General features: G+C 37.2%; 1 protein-coding gene across 1 annotated transcript in view; it reads left to right on the top strand.

Annotated features, from left to right (window-relative positions):
- Positions 1–17447, top strand: part of LOC122796781 (macrophage mannose receptor 1-like) — a 1193236-nt gene that overhangs the window by 491913 nt on the left and 683876 nt on the right. The window contains exon 7 of the mRNA XM_044065508.1: positions 7382–7564. Coding sequence (XP_043921443.1) covers positions 7382–7564 — 183 coding nt within the window. The remainder of the gene's footprint in view (positions 1–7381; positions 7565–17447) is intronic.

The following is a 17447-nucleotide window of genomic DNA, read 5'->3' as shown; positions in this document are numbered from 1 at the left end:
TTGTTGTTGTTATCTATGTGGCTTTTATGAGAAAACTTTTCCTGTTTCTTTTCTCAGAGATAGTTAGTACAGCAGTCCCTTTGCCTTTACAAGCTCTTTTATTATTAATTGTTTATGATAAAAGCCAATATACATTCATTTTTCCTTCATAGTTTGACATAGAAAAACAGTAGCAGTTCTATTTTCTTTAAATTATATTCTGCCAGATCCACTATCCTTCCATGCAGGACTAGCTTAGCCCTGCACGGAAGTGGCTGTTTAGGAGCAGGATGGCAGTGTGCCATGCATATTAATGAAGTTATGCTGCCTGAGCTCCTAATCTTACACGAAGCTTGTAAGAATGAAGGGGGCGTGTCTGAGAGCAGAGCTCTCAGAATATACATGCCCCTGCAATGAAGAACAGCAGAGTAATAATAAAAGAATGAGCGAGACCACTCATAGGTGTTTGCATACCCCCAGCAACATCCCTCCCACATGTACAAGAGCAATAGTTAAAACAACAAATATAAATATTTTTTTTTTTTTAATGAAACAGATTAAATTTAACCATAGGTGCGTGGGTTTGCCCATCGCTTAGCTACATTTAATGCAGCTTAAATGGCACAAGAGGATAAAAAGCAAGATATATGCAAATGAAGCAGTACAGCAATAGTGTAGTAGGCAGAGTATTTGTCTTATGAATAGTCACTCCTGGTTCAAGTCCCACTCTAGTATATTCCATTTTTCATGTCAGATCACTTTATGACCAATATTTTTAGCTGCATAACCTACTAAATAACATATATTTGTGAAATGGAGTACTGCATTAAATGCAGATGTGAGGTGTCATTGTCATAATGTTGCAAAGTCCACAGATAATCACAAGTGCCCCATATAGTATATGTACACAGGAATCAGGGATACAAATAGAAGGCAAAACGTGTAATGAATGATAACTCCATACAGTTTCCAAATCCACCACCTTCCCAAGAATCATTACACATTATTGTCTAAACTAGTGCGGTGGTAAGTGGGTATAAGCACTAGTAAACAAGAGTAAGCATATTTAAGCAGTAGTAAGTGGGAGTAAGTATATTTAAGCAGTAGTAAGTGGGATTAAGTATATTTAAGAAGTAGTAAGTGAGTTTAAGCCTGTTTGTATGGGGGTAAGCAATGCGCACACAGATTAAGCAATATTGAAACTAACACTCTGTAAGCATATTTAACCGGAGGTTAGCATTGCTTCCCTTCATGCAAACCCACACAAACCCACTTACAATTGCTTAAAAGTGCCTTAATCACTCTGTATGCAACAGCCGCTTTTCTGGCCAGAAACAAAATAAACATCCTTTGCAGGTCTTGAACCCAGGACCCTGTAATTGATGTCTTCACTTACACATTTTCTGAGCTGCTCTACAGTGATTTGGTATGTTATGGATGCTTCTGAATCACCTTTTGTATGCAAGATCATGAATGAAGCAGGGCTGCATATTGCATGGGTCTATTTGCATAGGACCCACCCATGTAGTGACACATTAGCATGTGACTCTGAAAATCTAAGCTGTGACTACATTACGCAGATGTGAACGTTTGTGCCATTGCATGTAAGGGGCTTCTGAATCCTAATCCCCATGTTTATTACACAAAACAGAAGAGAAATGGAGAGAGTTTCTCAGGAAGAAAGGATGTCTTCAACTGTCTAGACTTGGAAATTTTAGAAAAAAAATACATAATCATGGACTATATCTGAGAATATATTTTTCCAAAATTTTCATTGCAACATTCAATATAGTAAGTGACCCAAAAAAACTATAGTATCAGTTATGTAAGGGTGGTGTCTTCAAATACCCCAGGAAATAAATAACTGAATTTCAGGCACTTTGGGATATCCCCTTTTTCTAAGGTAAATGGATCTCAATTGGTATATATAAGTAGTAGGGTACAAAAGTATGAGGGGAACAACCCACTACATTACAAGAATAGGGGGCAGGAGACACCTCTCTCTGCAGAAAAAAATCTCAAAAGATGAAACAATGAATTTCACAGTTTGCTGTTTTCCAGCTGCCTAACAGCTTATTTTTAAGTGCTAGGACTTGCACTAGGGATTCTTAACTTCTAATATGGATGCAGGAATGCCCAGATGGATATATGTACATATGCATTTATGCTGATGGCCAGCTATCCATCCATCTGTGATGTTAAATCCCAGCAGATTATTTCTTAAATCCAGAATGTAGAATTTCAGAATTCCATAACCTTTACAAAACGTATCAAAAGACTGGTAAGACAACAATATTTATAAGCTCAACCTTGCCCTTTACCTTATAAACCATGACAGCTATTGAAGTTTTGCAAGTGATTAATACTTTTCCAGAATATTAGGAAATTTCAATCCATAATAAGGAAAATAAGTAAAATTAGGTGCCACATTTTTTATGTTTAAGCATAAGATAATGCCACCAACAGTTTTTTCCAAGTTTTTAAGTTCTTGATATGTGTAAATATCTTCCCTTTGAACATCAGAGGGAGGGTCCACATTCATTTATCAGATTCAGACAATGCAGTATGTGGTAACCCTGACTGGAATTGTTTTTGGTATGCAAGTAACATTTCTAGCTAATGAAATATATTTACTGACTCCATCTTAATCATTTTATCACTACATGTTACACCATATTATGTTTTATTTCTGTACTTTTAAGAATTTCATCAAATTTCAGTGGATCTAACTGTATAAACATTATTCTTAATTATTATAATGTTTTTAATGCATTATTGTATTAATATTTCTTTCAAATTTGTCTTAGAGGTGAGTGCATGATAAACAAGAAGTTAAGACTTAGTATCATCCTTAATATACAGGAATAACATGTCAACAGGAATTTCAACTGACCAAGATTTAGGGAGTAGTTGTAACTGAAGATCCTTAATATATAGACCTAATTATATCATAATATTTTTGATAAGTTACATATTTTCTTATTACTGGATGGTAAGGTAGAAAAAGAATTCAGAATGATTGGCAGGTGAATAATGTGTTAATTATTACTTTTGCCAAATGTAGGCAGTTTATTGAACCACAGGAAAGCAGGAGAGAAGTGTGTAAATAAATATAAAGTGTTTTGTCCTTACAAGTGGGTATGTGTGCTAACTGTCTCAGATCTGGAGCAGAGAAGGCAAAGACCCTGATGTCAAGACTGATAAATATCTTGGCAGTATAATGTGAGAAGATACAGACCCCTCATAACAATAAAGAATTTAGACTTAAAATGCTAAGATGTAAATTTAAGATGAAGATCCATATGATAGAAGACACTAGGTGTAAACAGTCACAAAATGACTGTACATTAGTGAGTTAAGTGGTTGCCCCTGCACATACAAACTTAGATGAAGAGTCTAGAAGATTTGTATTTTCCTTATGAAAAGAGCATTTCAGGTAACTTCCTAAACAACCACAGAGTGAGAATTGCTTATCACCTTTTAAAAACATCCATCTATCAAGAGTTGAATCTTGTTTTAAGTTACCACCAGGTTTCAATGGCAACTGCTATGCAAAGCTTACATTTTTAACCAAAAGACTCCACTCCTTGAATGTGTTTTTCAGACTTTAGCATGTGTATGACATAAATTAATATTAGCACAATATTTATTCATTTTATACAGCTGAGACTTACAAACATGCAATAAAGTAATTTAAACAAATAAAGCATCTAAACAGCAATGCCCAATTAATGCTACAGCAGGCTAGGTCTTACACATGCATGCCTAATTCAGTCTAGACTAGATCCCACTGGTTCAGGAGTACACCTGCTGCTCTTTACCAATATATAGGATATACTAGTTTTTACTGTCTTAATCTTATTTTAAAAAAATAGCAGGCCTTCACCTGCCAGGCAGTATTGCATTTGAAACTCCTGTTATCTGCATCCAAATCCGTACAACCCCTTTTTTAGCTGTATACCATAAAAGAACACAGCCCTGACATTGAAGCAGATGACCCAAGACTGGTTAGCTGTCTCAGCACTTGATGACCTGATGGAAAGAAGGGAGTAATGTGGATTGACCCTGATGTCCCCCAGGGTGAGATGGCAAGTGCACATGAAAGCATAATCTTTTCAACCTTCTCAACTGAGATTAAAATGTTAGCTGGTGCATTTTCCTTAAAGTAGGAAGGGAGCATGTGTGCTTGTATCATGCAGGAATGAGTAAGTGACAGTTCTACATAATTCCCATTATGCAACCAACCCTGGAGGTTTGACTATGCATGTGCAAGGAAATGGTAAGGGGAACTGTGTCATTAAGGCCAAAATTAAACGCGTGGAACTAAATATCATAGAGATGTATACCACTAAATTCATTCAACCCAGCTACGTTATCAGTAACATGCCCATGCCAAAACTACCACAAGATGATCTTCCAAGAAGTCATCCTGTTTGGTATCTGCCTAGTATGATTAACGACAGCAACATTCTTTAGTGGTCTCCATATCCTTCTTCATAATGCAGTTGAACTGTTACTTCTAAACTGCATGAAAATCATTTTTAACATTTATATCTGTAACTTAACCCCACATATAATGCCCATATTATGACAGATCCAGTGCATTACAAATATATCATGAACCATATCCTTTTACAAATAAAATTTAAAATGGCACAAGCTGATGCCAACATACATCTCTGATACAAACCCCAAAGTTCAAACAAATTCAGTCTTTTTAACTAATGCCAGTCCTTTAGGCCTTATCAGTGTTTTGTTCTCCACTTAAAGGAATGAGCAGTTTTCTACATCTAGATGCACATGGTAAAAAACACTTTAATCCTGTTAGAAAATGTATTATCAGTGACCAGATACAGTGTAATAAATGTTGATATACTTTTTAAAATCCACTGCCACCACCCTTCTAGTCAATAACATTAAACAGAGACCTGTTCTTAAGCAAAATTTTCAGCTCAACCAATTCAGAAAGAATGAATTCCAAAATATCTTGTTAACAAACTTATATTAGCCAACACTTTCTGCAAAACAAAGAAAACCTTGGCCTTTTCACTACTGTCCTCAATCTACTTGTTACCCACCACACCTGCCATTCCAGATTTTCTCAAACCAGGTATAAAACATTCTCACAACACCTAAGAAAATAAATATGTTGACCATTCCCCATGTAGTCATCTTCAGATCAGAAAGAAAAAAATATCTAATTTTGTATTTAATTTTTTTATAAGCTATACTCTGCCAAATGTCTTTAAACGTTTCATGAACACACCCAGCAAGTCTTCAACACTAAATGTGGTAGTGAAGCCAAACCTTCATTATAGAAAATAAAAGCATTACCTATAATTTCCTAGTGCATCCAAACCTTTATTGTAGAAGGTTAAGCCATTTTAGTCATCACTCTCAGAAAAAATTAACTGCATTTCACAGTTCACACACAAAGAATGTTCCAAGTAACTGGTAATCTCCAATCTGTGATAACTCTGACTGCTTCCTAATCAAAAACAAATAATTAAAAAAAGTCTTCAAAAGTCAAAAGTCGAATGGTCAAGTCCAATAAAGTCTGCAGCATTATGCCAGAAATATGTATACACACAGAGTCTATGCAAGCAATAATGGCCAACAGGGTGTGTGTTTCTGTATAAATAATGCCCACCCAGGCATGTTATGAAGCCTGACACCACAGTTTGTTTGGGAAATATTCCCTTTTACAGATTTTGTGCAATCTCTGAGTTTATATATATATATATATATATATATATATATATATATATATATATATATATATATATATATATATCAATTAGCAGAAGGTATGGGGTCACACAAGGTATTTTTTCATATTTTGCACATACCGAGTTTGTTTTTCAGCACAAGTATGGTACATGTCAATGTTTGTGATGTTGGCGTATTGTGATGGGCATTTTTTTTCATACGTGCAGATACAGATTCATAGGTTCATAAGTGTGTACTAGACTAATGACCCTGGAGCCTTTACAAGCCTAGCACATAGAAGTGCTCTGGCATTGTGCCACCCAACATTAAGTTCCCAATGCCTCTATCAAGTAGAGCCACTGGAGTGATCTTCAGGGTGAACTTTCTATTACCCATCCACTCATCAAGATTTCTCTTGAAGAGTGCCAGTAAGGTGCTCTGCTTGACATGTATGGGAAGTCTATTCCAGAGCATGGGCAGTCTCTGGGTTATGAACCTGTCCCTCCAGCATGTTCTGTTGATTGTGGTAATGAGCTTGAGGTCTCTAGAGCATGTGGTGTGGAGGGATTGGGATTTCTTTAGATGTAGCATTTCTAACAGAGCTGGGTCAGACATGGCTCTGTAAGTTAAGCAGAGATCTCCTCTTAGTAGACGATATGAGACAGAGAAAAGCTGGAGTTTTTTGAGTGTTCCATGTAGGGCATGTGTTTAAGGCCTAGGATCCTCTTTGTGAGGTACTTTTGTGGCCTTTCCAGCTGTTGCATATGTCCAGTGAGGTACATGCCAAATGGGGCATTATACTCGATGATTGGCCTAATGCGGGAAGAGTAGAGAGAGATGATGACCTCTTTCTTCCTGGATGCAAAACCCTTGGTAATGAGATGTACCACATAGAAGGACTTACTGATGACAGTGGCAATGTGGTGGTCGAAGGAGAGGTTGTTGTCAACCTGTGTCCCCAGATGTCTTATAATGCCTTCAGTGTTCAGTGGGCTCCTGTCGATGTGGAAATTAGTGGGAACTGAGTTTTTCCCAAAGGGGATGACAATGCATTTTTTGATATTAAGCTTAAAGCCATGGTTTTGACACCAGTCATTGGTCTCAGTGACGGCTTTCTGTAGGATGTATACATAATTCTGGGGAGTTAATAGTGGCTCCCAGCTTGCAGTCTTCTGCGAACTTGGTCAGCCAGAGTCCCTCCGTGTTGGCCTGGACTTCTGAGAAGTAGATACGAAACAGGAGAGAACCCTGTGGGACTCCACTCATGACTGGTCAGCAGTCTGACTTGGAGTCCGCTACTTTCACTATGTGGGTTCTATTTTTGAGCCAATTTGCAACCCACCTAGTGATATAGGGGTCGATGCCTAGTTTGGTGAGTTTGTCAATAATTCCTGAGATTTGTTTTAGAAATTATTTTATGTAGGGTCATTCTTAATAAGAACAAGCTAAATGAATCCCTCCACAAAACAACATTTTTTAAGAATTATTCATCACAGTCACTTTCAGAGGATGCAGAAAATGTTCATTTATTACATTGACTAGTGAAAATAATTAAAGGGGCATGAATATTTGCAGTGTCATATGCTTTTTACTTAACAATGTATGATGTGAGAATTAGTAGAATAATAGAATCTGAAACATCCCACATTTGCATTAGTTATTCTAATATTTATTTATTTATTTGCTTAAACAGAAACTGAAGATGAAACCAGATGTCCTGAGGGTTGGGTCCCCTTTGCTGGTTATTGCTATTCGATCAAGAGAGACCAGAAAATGTGGAGCGAAGCCTTGGTTTCATGCCGGAAAGAAGAAGCTGACCTAGCCAGTGTCCATAACATAGAGGAATACAGTTTTATTATTTCTCGGCTTGGATATTGTGAGTACTTTGTTGTTATATTTGTTTTTATACAAACATTTGAAAATCAAACATTTATAATGAGCTATGAAAATAGCTATTAGTGTTACTTATTCCGTAAATATTTATTACAGTATTCCCCTTCCTAAAGTAATATATTGTAAATGCTAGATAGATAAAGATTCTCCATTCATCTAGATTTCTACATCTAATAATCCATTTCCATGAGGTACATAGCTCAGAGTTGGTTTATTTATTTAGAAGGACACAATCCACCACATTGTTGAGCCATTGGGTGCACTGTGAATCATATGCATTTATACTGTGTAATGCTTCAAAAGTTTAACAAAAATAGAATGCGTATTTCCATTTTTACACAAATAGGGTCAATAATGCCATTTTGTAAACAGCTACTTTGTCAAACTGAAGAATTGTCAATGAATTAATTAATAATTAATCTATGCATATAATGCATGCCATCTACTTACAATGGAAAGTATTATAAATGTTGATATTGATGGAAAACCTTGACTAGTGGGGTAGCTGGGTTTATATCACATAATCGAACTTCCAAAATATTGAACACCATATGCTCGAACCTGGAAGTTTGAAATGTGATAACATCGAAAGCTCAGAACAGCGATTTTTTTTCTCCAGGGGAAAGAAATTGCTGTTCCGAGAACACACACACAACACAAGCACACTAAAAACTATTTCTAATGTGGGGGGCTTCATCCCCACACCCCCTACTTAAATATACCAATGCCGAGATCACACCACAGTGGAAGAAATAGCGAAGCCTCGGAAACGGCCCACCAAATTCTTGCCCTGGGGAGGAATTTGATGTTCTGCGGCTTCGATATTGTCAGTGTTCAAGCTTTCAGATTCGATGTAATAATGTTGGAAGTTTAGAGACTTCGACATTATGATATAAGCCCTTAGTGCAAGTTGTTAGGAGAAATGATTATGCAAGTGCTGTACCTGCATTCATATAAGAATCTGCCGCAGGAAATATTGCAGCTTCTTTAATGAATTCCAACAGTTCATTTGCAGAACTTCATTAGCTATAGAAAGCAGCTTGCTACAATTGTACAGCTGTAGCAAGGAGGTTGTTAGAGTTAAAATTTACTATGGAAGACTTTTGTTTTTGCTCTTCAACTTTGGGTTGAGAGAGCTGCCAGTCATAGAAATATCCGGGGTAGCTGATGACTTACCTATGGCTCTTTTGGTATGCTTAAGACAAGCATCTGTCATGGAGAAAAGTGATGAGAGTAATTCAAAGGTATTTTTGTAACTCTTCACATTGACCATTTGCCTGTGTCTTAACCATCCATCCAGCCACACTCCCTTTTCCCATTTTTGCACAAGGGATCAGGTGTAGAATATGTAACAACATAGAAAAGTTTGAGTAAGGCACTTTCATCTGAAACCTTATAAATGAAACTTGATTTCTCTCTCTCTCTCTCTCACTCTCTCTCTCTCTCTTAGGAGAAAATATTCTGAAGTCAGGATAAACATTGTTTTCTTATTTTAAGGTCCACATTACTGCAGGATGACTAGGTATTTGTTTGACAAAACATCTTTTTATAGCATCAGTAGGGCTACTAATGGAGGGAAGAAGTTGAAGTGCCCTGCAGCCCTACACCTGATTTTTTTTTCTCAGAGAAGATCGATCGTTCAGTGACCACTGGATATCAGACAATCTTTGAATTGGTCTTAGAGTGTTTATTTTGGAATCTTGGAGGACTTATTTCAGACTTCATTTTCTGCTCAGGATTGTTGAGACCTAAACTTATGGTACTGCTGGACATTTTCACCAGATTCCTGACATTTCGATGACTTTTGAGCAGCGTTTAATTCATTTTCTGGTTAATCTTCTATTTACTGTTTGTATTTTATATTTTTATATATTTTTATGCTGATGACCCAAGCGGCATTTCTACAATGATCACAATTTATATTATAGTTTTCTGAGGTTGATGATTTAAAGCTTTTTCTAAATATTATACTTTATGCTACTATTTGGGTTATAGTTATACATTTGGACAATTTGATAACACTGGCATCTGAACTGTTTTTTAAGTGAACCTGAAACTATTTGTTTTTCACCTTTATTTTTTTTAATTTGCTTCTTAATTTGTACTTAATTACTTTTCAGCACTTTCACTGATTTATTTTATCCATAACACCTGATATTTTGGCTAGTGTAAGCTATGTTATTGTATTTCATTTTTTATCATGACTTTTTCATATTCTTCAGATCAGCTTTTAGCCTTTCATCCTTTTATTAAATCTGCACTTTCTTCTTCTTTTACTGCCTACTGTCATAAACTAGGCATCATTAGAAGACATAGGGCAGGCCAATTGTATATTTCAATATTTTCCAGATCTTTGTTGGTTCCTGTTTCATTCCTGTAATATCCAGGAGGCATGATGTAATACCCCCTACACCTGTTCGCAGGCAGTAGATTTTAACTTCTGTTCCTTTATCTAACACACTTGCTAACGACTCTTCAATATGTGCTGTTTATTTTAATGCACATTTCTGTCATAAATCTGACTACTATCTTATTTGATATAATTTGTAATCATGATTTAGCATTTGTTACTGAGACATGGCTTAATGACAACTGTGGCTCTAACGTGTCTGCTCTTGTACCAACTGGGTTTCAGATGTGTCACCATTTTAGACCTATTTGCACATTTTGACTGAACTTTTTAATACATTTGACTAGGCTTTAGGACGTTGTTCCTCTTTTGGATGCCTTGTTCTATGTCAGCCCTCAGGTAATTATTGATCATTCTTACAAGAGCTGGTTAATTTTTCCTACTTTCTGTATTAACACATCCACTTTGGTTAATTGTTGGTGATTTTAACATAAAAGTTGGACTACATATCTATTGCTTTTGCCCATGAGTTCCTATCTCTCAAGAATGTCTAAGGCCTTAAACATATCATTTCTCCAACTCATTTTCATAGGTTCATAAGTTCATAGGTGAGTATTGGGCTATCTGCCCTTGAGTGCCAGTTTTTATTTTGGTGCTTGAATTAACCTATCCTATTTGGTGTTAGATTGCCCTTGCCCATCCCATGGTTGATAGTTATAGATTACCCCTAATGAAAATTACTAGGATCATACTATAGACAATTTGAGGGACCCATGCATAGGATAAAGCATTTACCACTTGACTTCCAAATAAAACTATGCATATACACAATGTCTAGACTCAGCAAGAAAAACGGAAGTTACACAATAAATAAATAGTATGTTAATGTTGTTATTTTCAAGTTCATCTGATGATACAATATTTATTGGTGTGTACATTTAGGTTCATAAGTTCATAGGTTATTACTAGGCTAATGATCCCAGGGGCCTTTTTAAGCCTAACCATACTTCACAAATGCATCTAAAAGTTTTTGATACACTAGGGTAATTTTAAAAGATATATATGTAGGCTTGGGCATGTGCATGTGTAATCAAGCATTTGCAGGCTGCCAGAGACATAGATGTCAGACAAGGGCAACTATTTCTGATTCCTCTTTTACTACTTCAAGTTAAGCTTGAATTGGGTGAAGGAAGAGCTCTGCTTTGCTTAGATGGGAAGCCTGTTCCAGAGAAAGGGAAGTCTGCATACCTGCCCCTTCAACATATCATATTTATGCTGCAGACAAGATTAAGGTCCATTAATTGATTAAATTTGATGCTATTTTTTTTTGCAGATGTGCAATATGCCCATCAGAGCAGGGTCAGGCAATGCACTGTAGGCCAGGCATAGATCACACAGCAGTCTGTAAGAAACTGGGTATGTGAATATGGCTTTGAGGTGGTTGTTTATCAACTGGATTTTTTTGAGGAAGCTCTGTGGATGCTCCAGTTGTTGCATCCATCCATCCATCCTCAACCCCTTTTTCCCTTTTTTGCACATGAGGTTGGTGCATATACCCATATACCTGGTAATGTACATATCAAAGCAGGCATTGTACTCAATGCCTGAGCTCATTAGTACTGATATCCTTGGACCAAGATGCCATACCCTTACTTATAACTTACACAACATGGAATGAGTTCCTTGCTTCCATAGACACATGATGGCCAAAGGCCAGGTTGCTCTCTACATGTGTTCCCAAATCCTTGACCACTGGGTCTACTCTTTGCACATAGTGTGAGAGATTTAGTAAATGCATACATTATATAATAACAGTGAACTGATGATTTCACTGGTTGCTAATATTGTTCCTTAACTGTTGATTTCAGCACACTTTTTTAACATGAAGGGTCATAGGATCATAGGAGGTTACCAGGCTAACAGCTCCAGAACCGTTTTAAGTCTAGCCATTTATGACGCAATTTTCCCAATTATCAAAACCCAGGTACTAGAATGGCTTTGATATATGCCTGTGCCTTAGGGCATCTACAAGTTGCCCCTGTCCATGAGAAACACCGTCCCTGGGTGGGCTTGAACCACAAACCTTTTGTTTAACAGCCATGTTATCAATGTGTTTTTTCAGCTTGAATTTTCTGTATCAAATTTCGTGATCAGTCCATGGATGAGGTCTGATCACTCTGTTAGTTTTGACATTATATTCCCTGTTTCTCTTTCTTCCAGTGTTTCTTTAATTTCATGTTTGAAGAAGTCTGCTATTTCAACTGACTCTTTTCTTTCTGTTCTTCATACATTACCAATTTCCTTTGCAGATGATCTGGATGAACTTATCACTTACTATAATTCTCTGCTAGCCTCTTGTCTCAATGTCATTGCCTCAACTCAGCTATGTCAAATAAACCTTGTTTCCATGAGAGCCTTGGTTTAACTCCTTTGTTGTAACTTTAAAGAAGGATGGGCATAGGTTAGAGCACAGGCAGCATCACAAAGGTGCCTTGGAGGATCGCCTTATTCTCGACAGTCACTTTGTTGAATGTCATTTGCAAGTTAAAAATTGTAATTCAACTTACTTTTCAAAACAAGTTTCCCAGGCTGTTAGTCATCCATCGACTCTTTTTAAAGTGGTAGACCACCCTTCTAACCCCAGCTGCCTAAACACCTGGCACTCATTTTCTAGAGGAGAATGTGAACTGACTGCTCTTTATTTCTCTGCTAAAATCTCTTCTGGTCGAGATTCTTTGACTATGCCTTCTCTTTTGTCTTCTATTATTCTGCTCATAAGGATGATTCTTTTTCTAATACTTAAGAAGAGTTTGCCATTCCTGACATTAATGACCTGAATAATTTGATTTTCAGTATGTGTAGTACTACCTTATCCTTCTCAGTTTGTGGTGGCATCCTTTGTGGTCATTGGTCCATTAATTCTTGAGATCACCCCCACACACACACACACACACACACACACACACACTTATGCTTGCTGTATTTCTTTCTTGAATTCTGATGATCTCTAGCTATTGCTCACTTTCTAATCTCCCCTTTTTTGGGCTAGGTTCTTGAGAAAATAGTCTCTTTCAACTAGAGTAATTTTTACAAGATCAGCACATCCTAGATCCATTCCATTCTGGTTTTAGGGTAAGGCAAATTACTGAGACAGCTCTTAGAGTTTTTTTTTAATACTTTTCTGATTGCAAGAGGCTAACATAAATATTTTGTCTTGTTCTTTTTTATCTCTCGTCAACATTTGATTTAGTGGACCATTCTATTCTCTTAAAAAGACTGGATTACTACTGTAGCCTTTATGGTACCCTAAATTGGTTTGCTTCTTACCTGACAGGTAACAGTCAGCAGACTGTATCCCGAAGGAACTCATCTTTCACCTACCCTCTGAATTGTGGTTTTCCACATGGCTCTATTCTTCATCCACTACTATTCACCAGCTATCTTATGCCACTAGGAGATGTTTTTCACTTGAGAAGTATGCAATATCATTGCTACACTGATGACATACTGTTTTACCTCTCATTCTGTCAGAAATCATTGTCAAGCCATAATTCCTTTCCTTACAACTTGGAACTTGTCCATGAGTGGATTATCAGTAATAGGCTGAAACTTAATATTTATAAAACTCTACCACAGATTATCCATGCTATATTGAAGATCTCTTGCCTTCCAGGTTTGAAGCCTGACATACAGTTGCACGGTGATAAGCCGAAATTTGAGTCTAAGATGTGTGATCTCAGTGTCATTCTTGATGATGTCTAATGCTTACGGACCATATCTCAGCAGTTGTCATGTCATCTTGTTTCCATCTTCAGAGCATTGCCTTGATCAAACATCGTATTCCTCACAATGATTTTCTGACTATGGGGCATGTTTTGGTTTCTTCACATTTAGACACTGTAATTCTTTGTTAGCAGGTCTTGCTGATTCTGCACTTACACATCTGCAAGTTATTTAAAATTCTGCTGCTCATTTATTGTTTGGTGACCCAAGGCATCATCATATCACACCAGTCCTACATACCTTACATTGGCTTCCAGTCAGATACCACATTTTGTATAAGAGTCTTCTTATGGTATATCTTTATCTTCATAACTTCAGGCCACTACAGTTGAAGGACATTTTACATACCTGTATCCCTCTTAGTTCACAGCATTCCTGTTCTCAAAATCTTTTTATTCCATCTTACAATTTGAACTCTTTGTTTACCTTCTTTCATTTATCAAGGACCCATACTTTGGAACTACCTTCCAGGCAGACATCAAGAAATACCTATCAGTACAGGTCTGTAAAGGACTCTAAAACATTTACTTGATGTGGCATTTTGCGGTCTTTCCATCTGTTGTTGTTTGTTTCATTATTTACTGTTGGGTATGTTGGGTTCAGGCACTTAAATAAATTTCAGTTTGAATTTAAACTTGAGAGATGAGTTAGATAATTTCTAATATACTAACAATACACTGGGGACTTGGAGAGATACAGAGTACAGGAGTCCCCTAGGCGTATGCCCTAATTTTTTAGAGTCATTGCATTGCATTCATAGCAGGTGTTGGCTTAAGAAGGAAAATGCCCTCAACAGAGCAATGGGAGCTGTAAGGATTTCATTATAGGCATAGCTAGACTGGCTTAGTCGGTGGTATAGAGTTAAAAGATACCTCTTAAAAAAGGCACACTTTGACAGGTGAGGAAGCCAGAGCATCCGGAGAGAGAAATATTCACAGGCAGGCAGGGGTCCTCAAAAATACAAAAAAATGAAAAGTAAAACAATAACCAAGATAAAATAGCATATACTGGTAAATAAGGGATAATTTTGTAAATGGGAAACTGATAATACAATGTGAATCACAACTGAAAGCTTGCATGACTTGGAAAATGTAACATATTTTCTGCCATCAGCTGAAAACTGCGTGGTCCCCTTATTGGGCACATTTCCATGACTGATGTAGAAACTACTGCTACTGATTGATGACATCAATTTATTTATACTTTAGCCATAAAAATAACTACCTGTATGTTATATAGCAATCACTTCTAAAATAAATGATTGTTTTTTACCTTTCTTCTCCTTCTTCATGCAGCTGTTCATTCATCTGCTGTTATTTCTGTTAATTAATCCTTTCCCTTATTTAATCAGTGCTGGATACCTCACATTTGTTGATTGTACTTTTGTTTCCTAATGTATTTAATTTTGAAAATGATAAGGCTGGCCACCTGGGTTCATTGAGCTGTCATTCTATATTAAAAATAAATGTGCAGCTTGTCTTCCATCTGTTTTCATTTTTTATGATGACAAATATTAAACATCTTTCCTGCATTTTTGCATGGCTTCTTCTTTAGATCATTCACCGTTTTTGTAAGCATCCTCTGAAATGACATAACTCTGACATGCCTTTTTGATGAAGAAGCCTCTATTACCATATATAATTCTTGATATGAAGTGTAAAAAAATTATATTTACAGATGGACAACAAATGTTCATTTTCAAAACTAATAATAGCAAGACAGATAAGATTGTAAACTAAAACAGTAAAACAACTGTTTGGCACCTATGCCCCTCATGGACAAGGGCAGCCTTTGAACACTTGATCTGTACAAGCTTATATCATAACTATAAAATTCCTTGTGGTATTAACACATGAAAGCAATATTTTGGCAAATTTGGGGTATAATTGACTAGCCTTAAAATGGTTCTTGGATCAATAGGTTCATAGGTTCATAGGTAGGTACTAGGCTATCTGCCACAGGGCATTTATAAGCCTAGCCAGAGTGTGTCGGCTTTTGCTGCCTCATTGATTAATTAACTGAGCCTCTGTCAAGCAGAGCCAATGAAGTGATCCCAGGGGTGTATTTTCTGTTACCCATCCACTCGTCAAGGCTTCTCTTGAAGAGTGTTAGTGAGGGGCTCTGCCTAATGTAGATGGAATTTTGTTCCAAAGCATGGGGAGTCTCTGTGACAGGAATCTATCCCTCCAGCATGTTCTATTTATTGTTGTGGTGAGGTTTAGCTCACTAGAGCACGTTGCTCGCAGTGACATGGATTTCTTTAGGTGGAGCATGTCCATCAATTCTGAGTTGGACATGGCTTTGTAAGTCAGACAGAGATCACTTCTGAGTAAGAGATATGTCACTGAGTGCAGCCAGAGTTTTTTCAGTCGGGCTGCATAGGACATATGTTTGAGGCCAGTAATCCTCTTGGTGAGGTGCTTTTGTGGTCTTTCCAGCTGTTGGAAGTGTCTTGTGAGGTACATCCCAAATGGGGCATTGTACTCTATGATGGGTCTGATGAGTGATGAGTAGAGGGGCACTATAACCTCTTTATTTCTAGATGTAAACCCCTTAGTAGTTATATGGGGCAAATAGAAGGATTTCCTAACTACTTTGGCAATATGATTGTCAAAGGAGAGATTACTATCTACTTGGGTCCCCAGATCACTTATTACCTCTTCTGTATTAAGGGGGCTGCCGCCTATGTGGTAATTCGTGGGTGTTTTGTTTTTCCCAAACGGGATGACTATGCATTTTTTGGCATTTAGCTTGAGGCCATGACTTTGACACCAGGTGTCTGTCTCAGTAAGGCCTTTTTGAAGGATGTCCATGTCAGCCGGAGAGTCAATTATGGCTCCCAGTTTGCAGTCATCGGCGAACTTGGTTAGCCATAGTCCTCGTGTTTGCCTGTACTTCTGAGAAATACATGCTGAACAGTAGGGATCCCAGAACCGAGCCTTGCGGGACACCATTTGTGACTGGTTTAGAGTCGGATCTGGAGCCCACTATTCTAGCCTAGTAACCATCCATAAACCTATGAATAAACCAATCAAAAACAAATTATTTAACATACTTCTCATGTGCTTTTATCTCACTATTCATAGACTTCATCAGAGCTAACAAGCCATTAATGATCAAATACTTTGTATCAATTCATTGTCATATGACAAATGAGGTGTTCTTAAAGGACATTTAAAAATATTTTATCAAATATGAAAATGTACAAAAGCATGCATTTACATAAAATGCTGCTGTTATAAATTTAAACACATACTATATATTTAAAACACCATTCAGACCAGGAACATGCCTTGCATTTAAATCAAGTTGCCATCTTTGCTGTTTATATTGCAAATACATTCTATAATCTCCACTCATACCAGTCAGTCAAATTGAATTCCTCTGTAAATGCTGGTTTTGGGAGCATTGAGGTGCCACAAATTCCTGAGAGTGGCCCCTTTAATTTCCCAGGTTTTTTTTTTAATTTTTAGGATGAATGTGCTCCTGATGTCACCACGTGCATTAGGAGAATTATTTCTCACTGCATTAAAGTGTGTATAAGTGTGTGTGTGTGTGTGTGTGTGTGTGTGTGTGTGTGTGTGTGTGTGTGTGTGTGTGTGTGTGTGTGTGTGTGTGTGTGTGAGATAGCCTGCCTTAGGCACAGGCCAATGAGGCAATCGCCTAGGGCTCCAGTAATCTGGATGGTGTAGGTAGACCAGGATGGGGGCACCGAGTAGTATTGAGGAGGAAC

This window comes from Protopterus annectens, chromosome 3.part0 (genome assembly GCF_019279795.1).
Source record: "Protopterus annectens isolate FY-2018-M chromosome 3.part0, PAN1.0, whole genome shotgun sequence".
NCBI classification, from domain to species: Eukaryota; Metazoa; Chordata; order Ceratodontiformes; family Protopteridae; genus Protopterus; species Protopterus annectens.
This window is presented reverse-complemented; position numbering and strand designations above follow the sequence as displayed.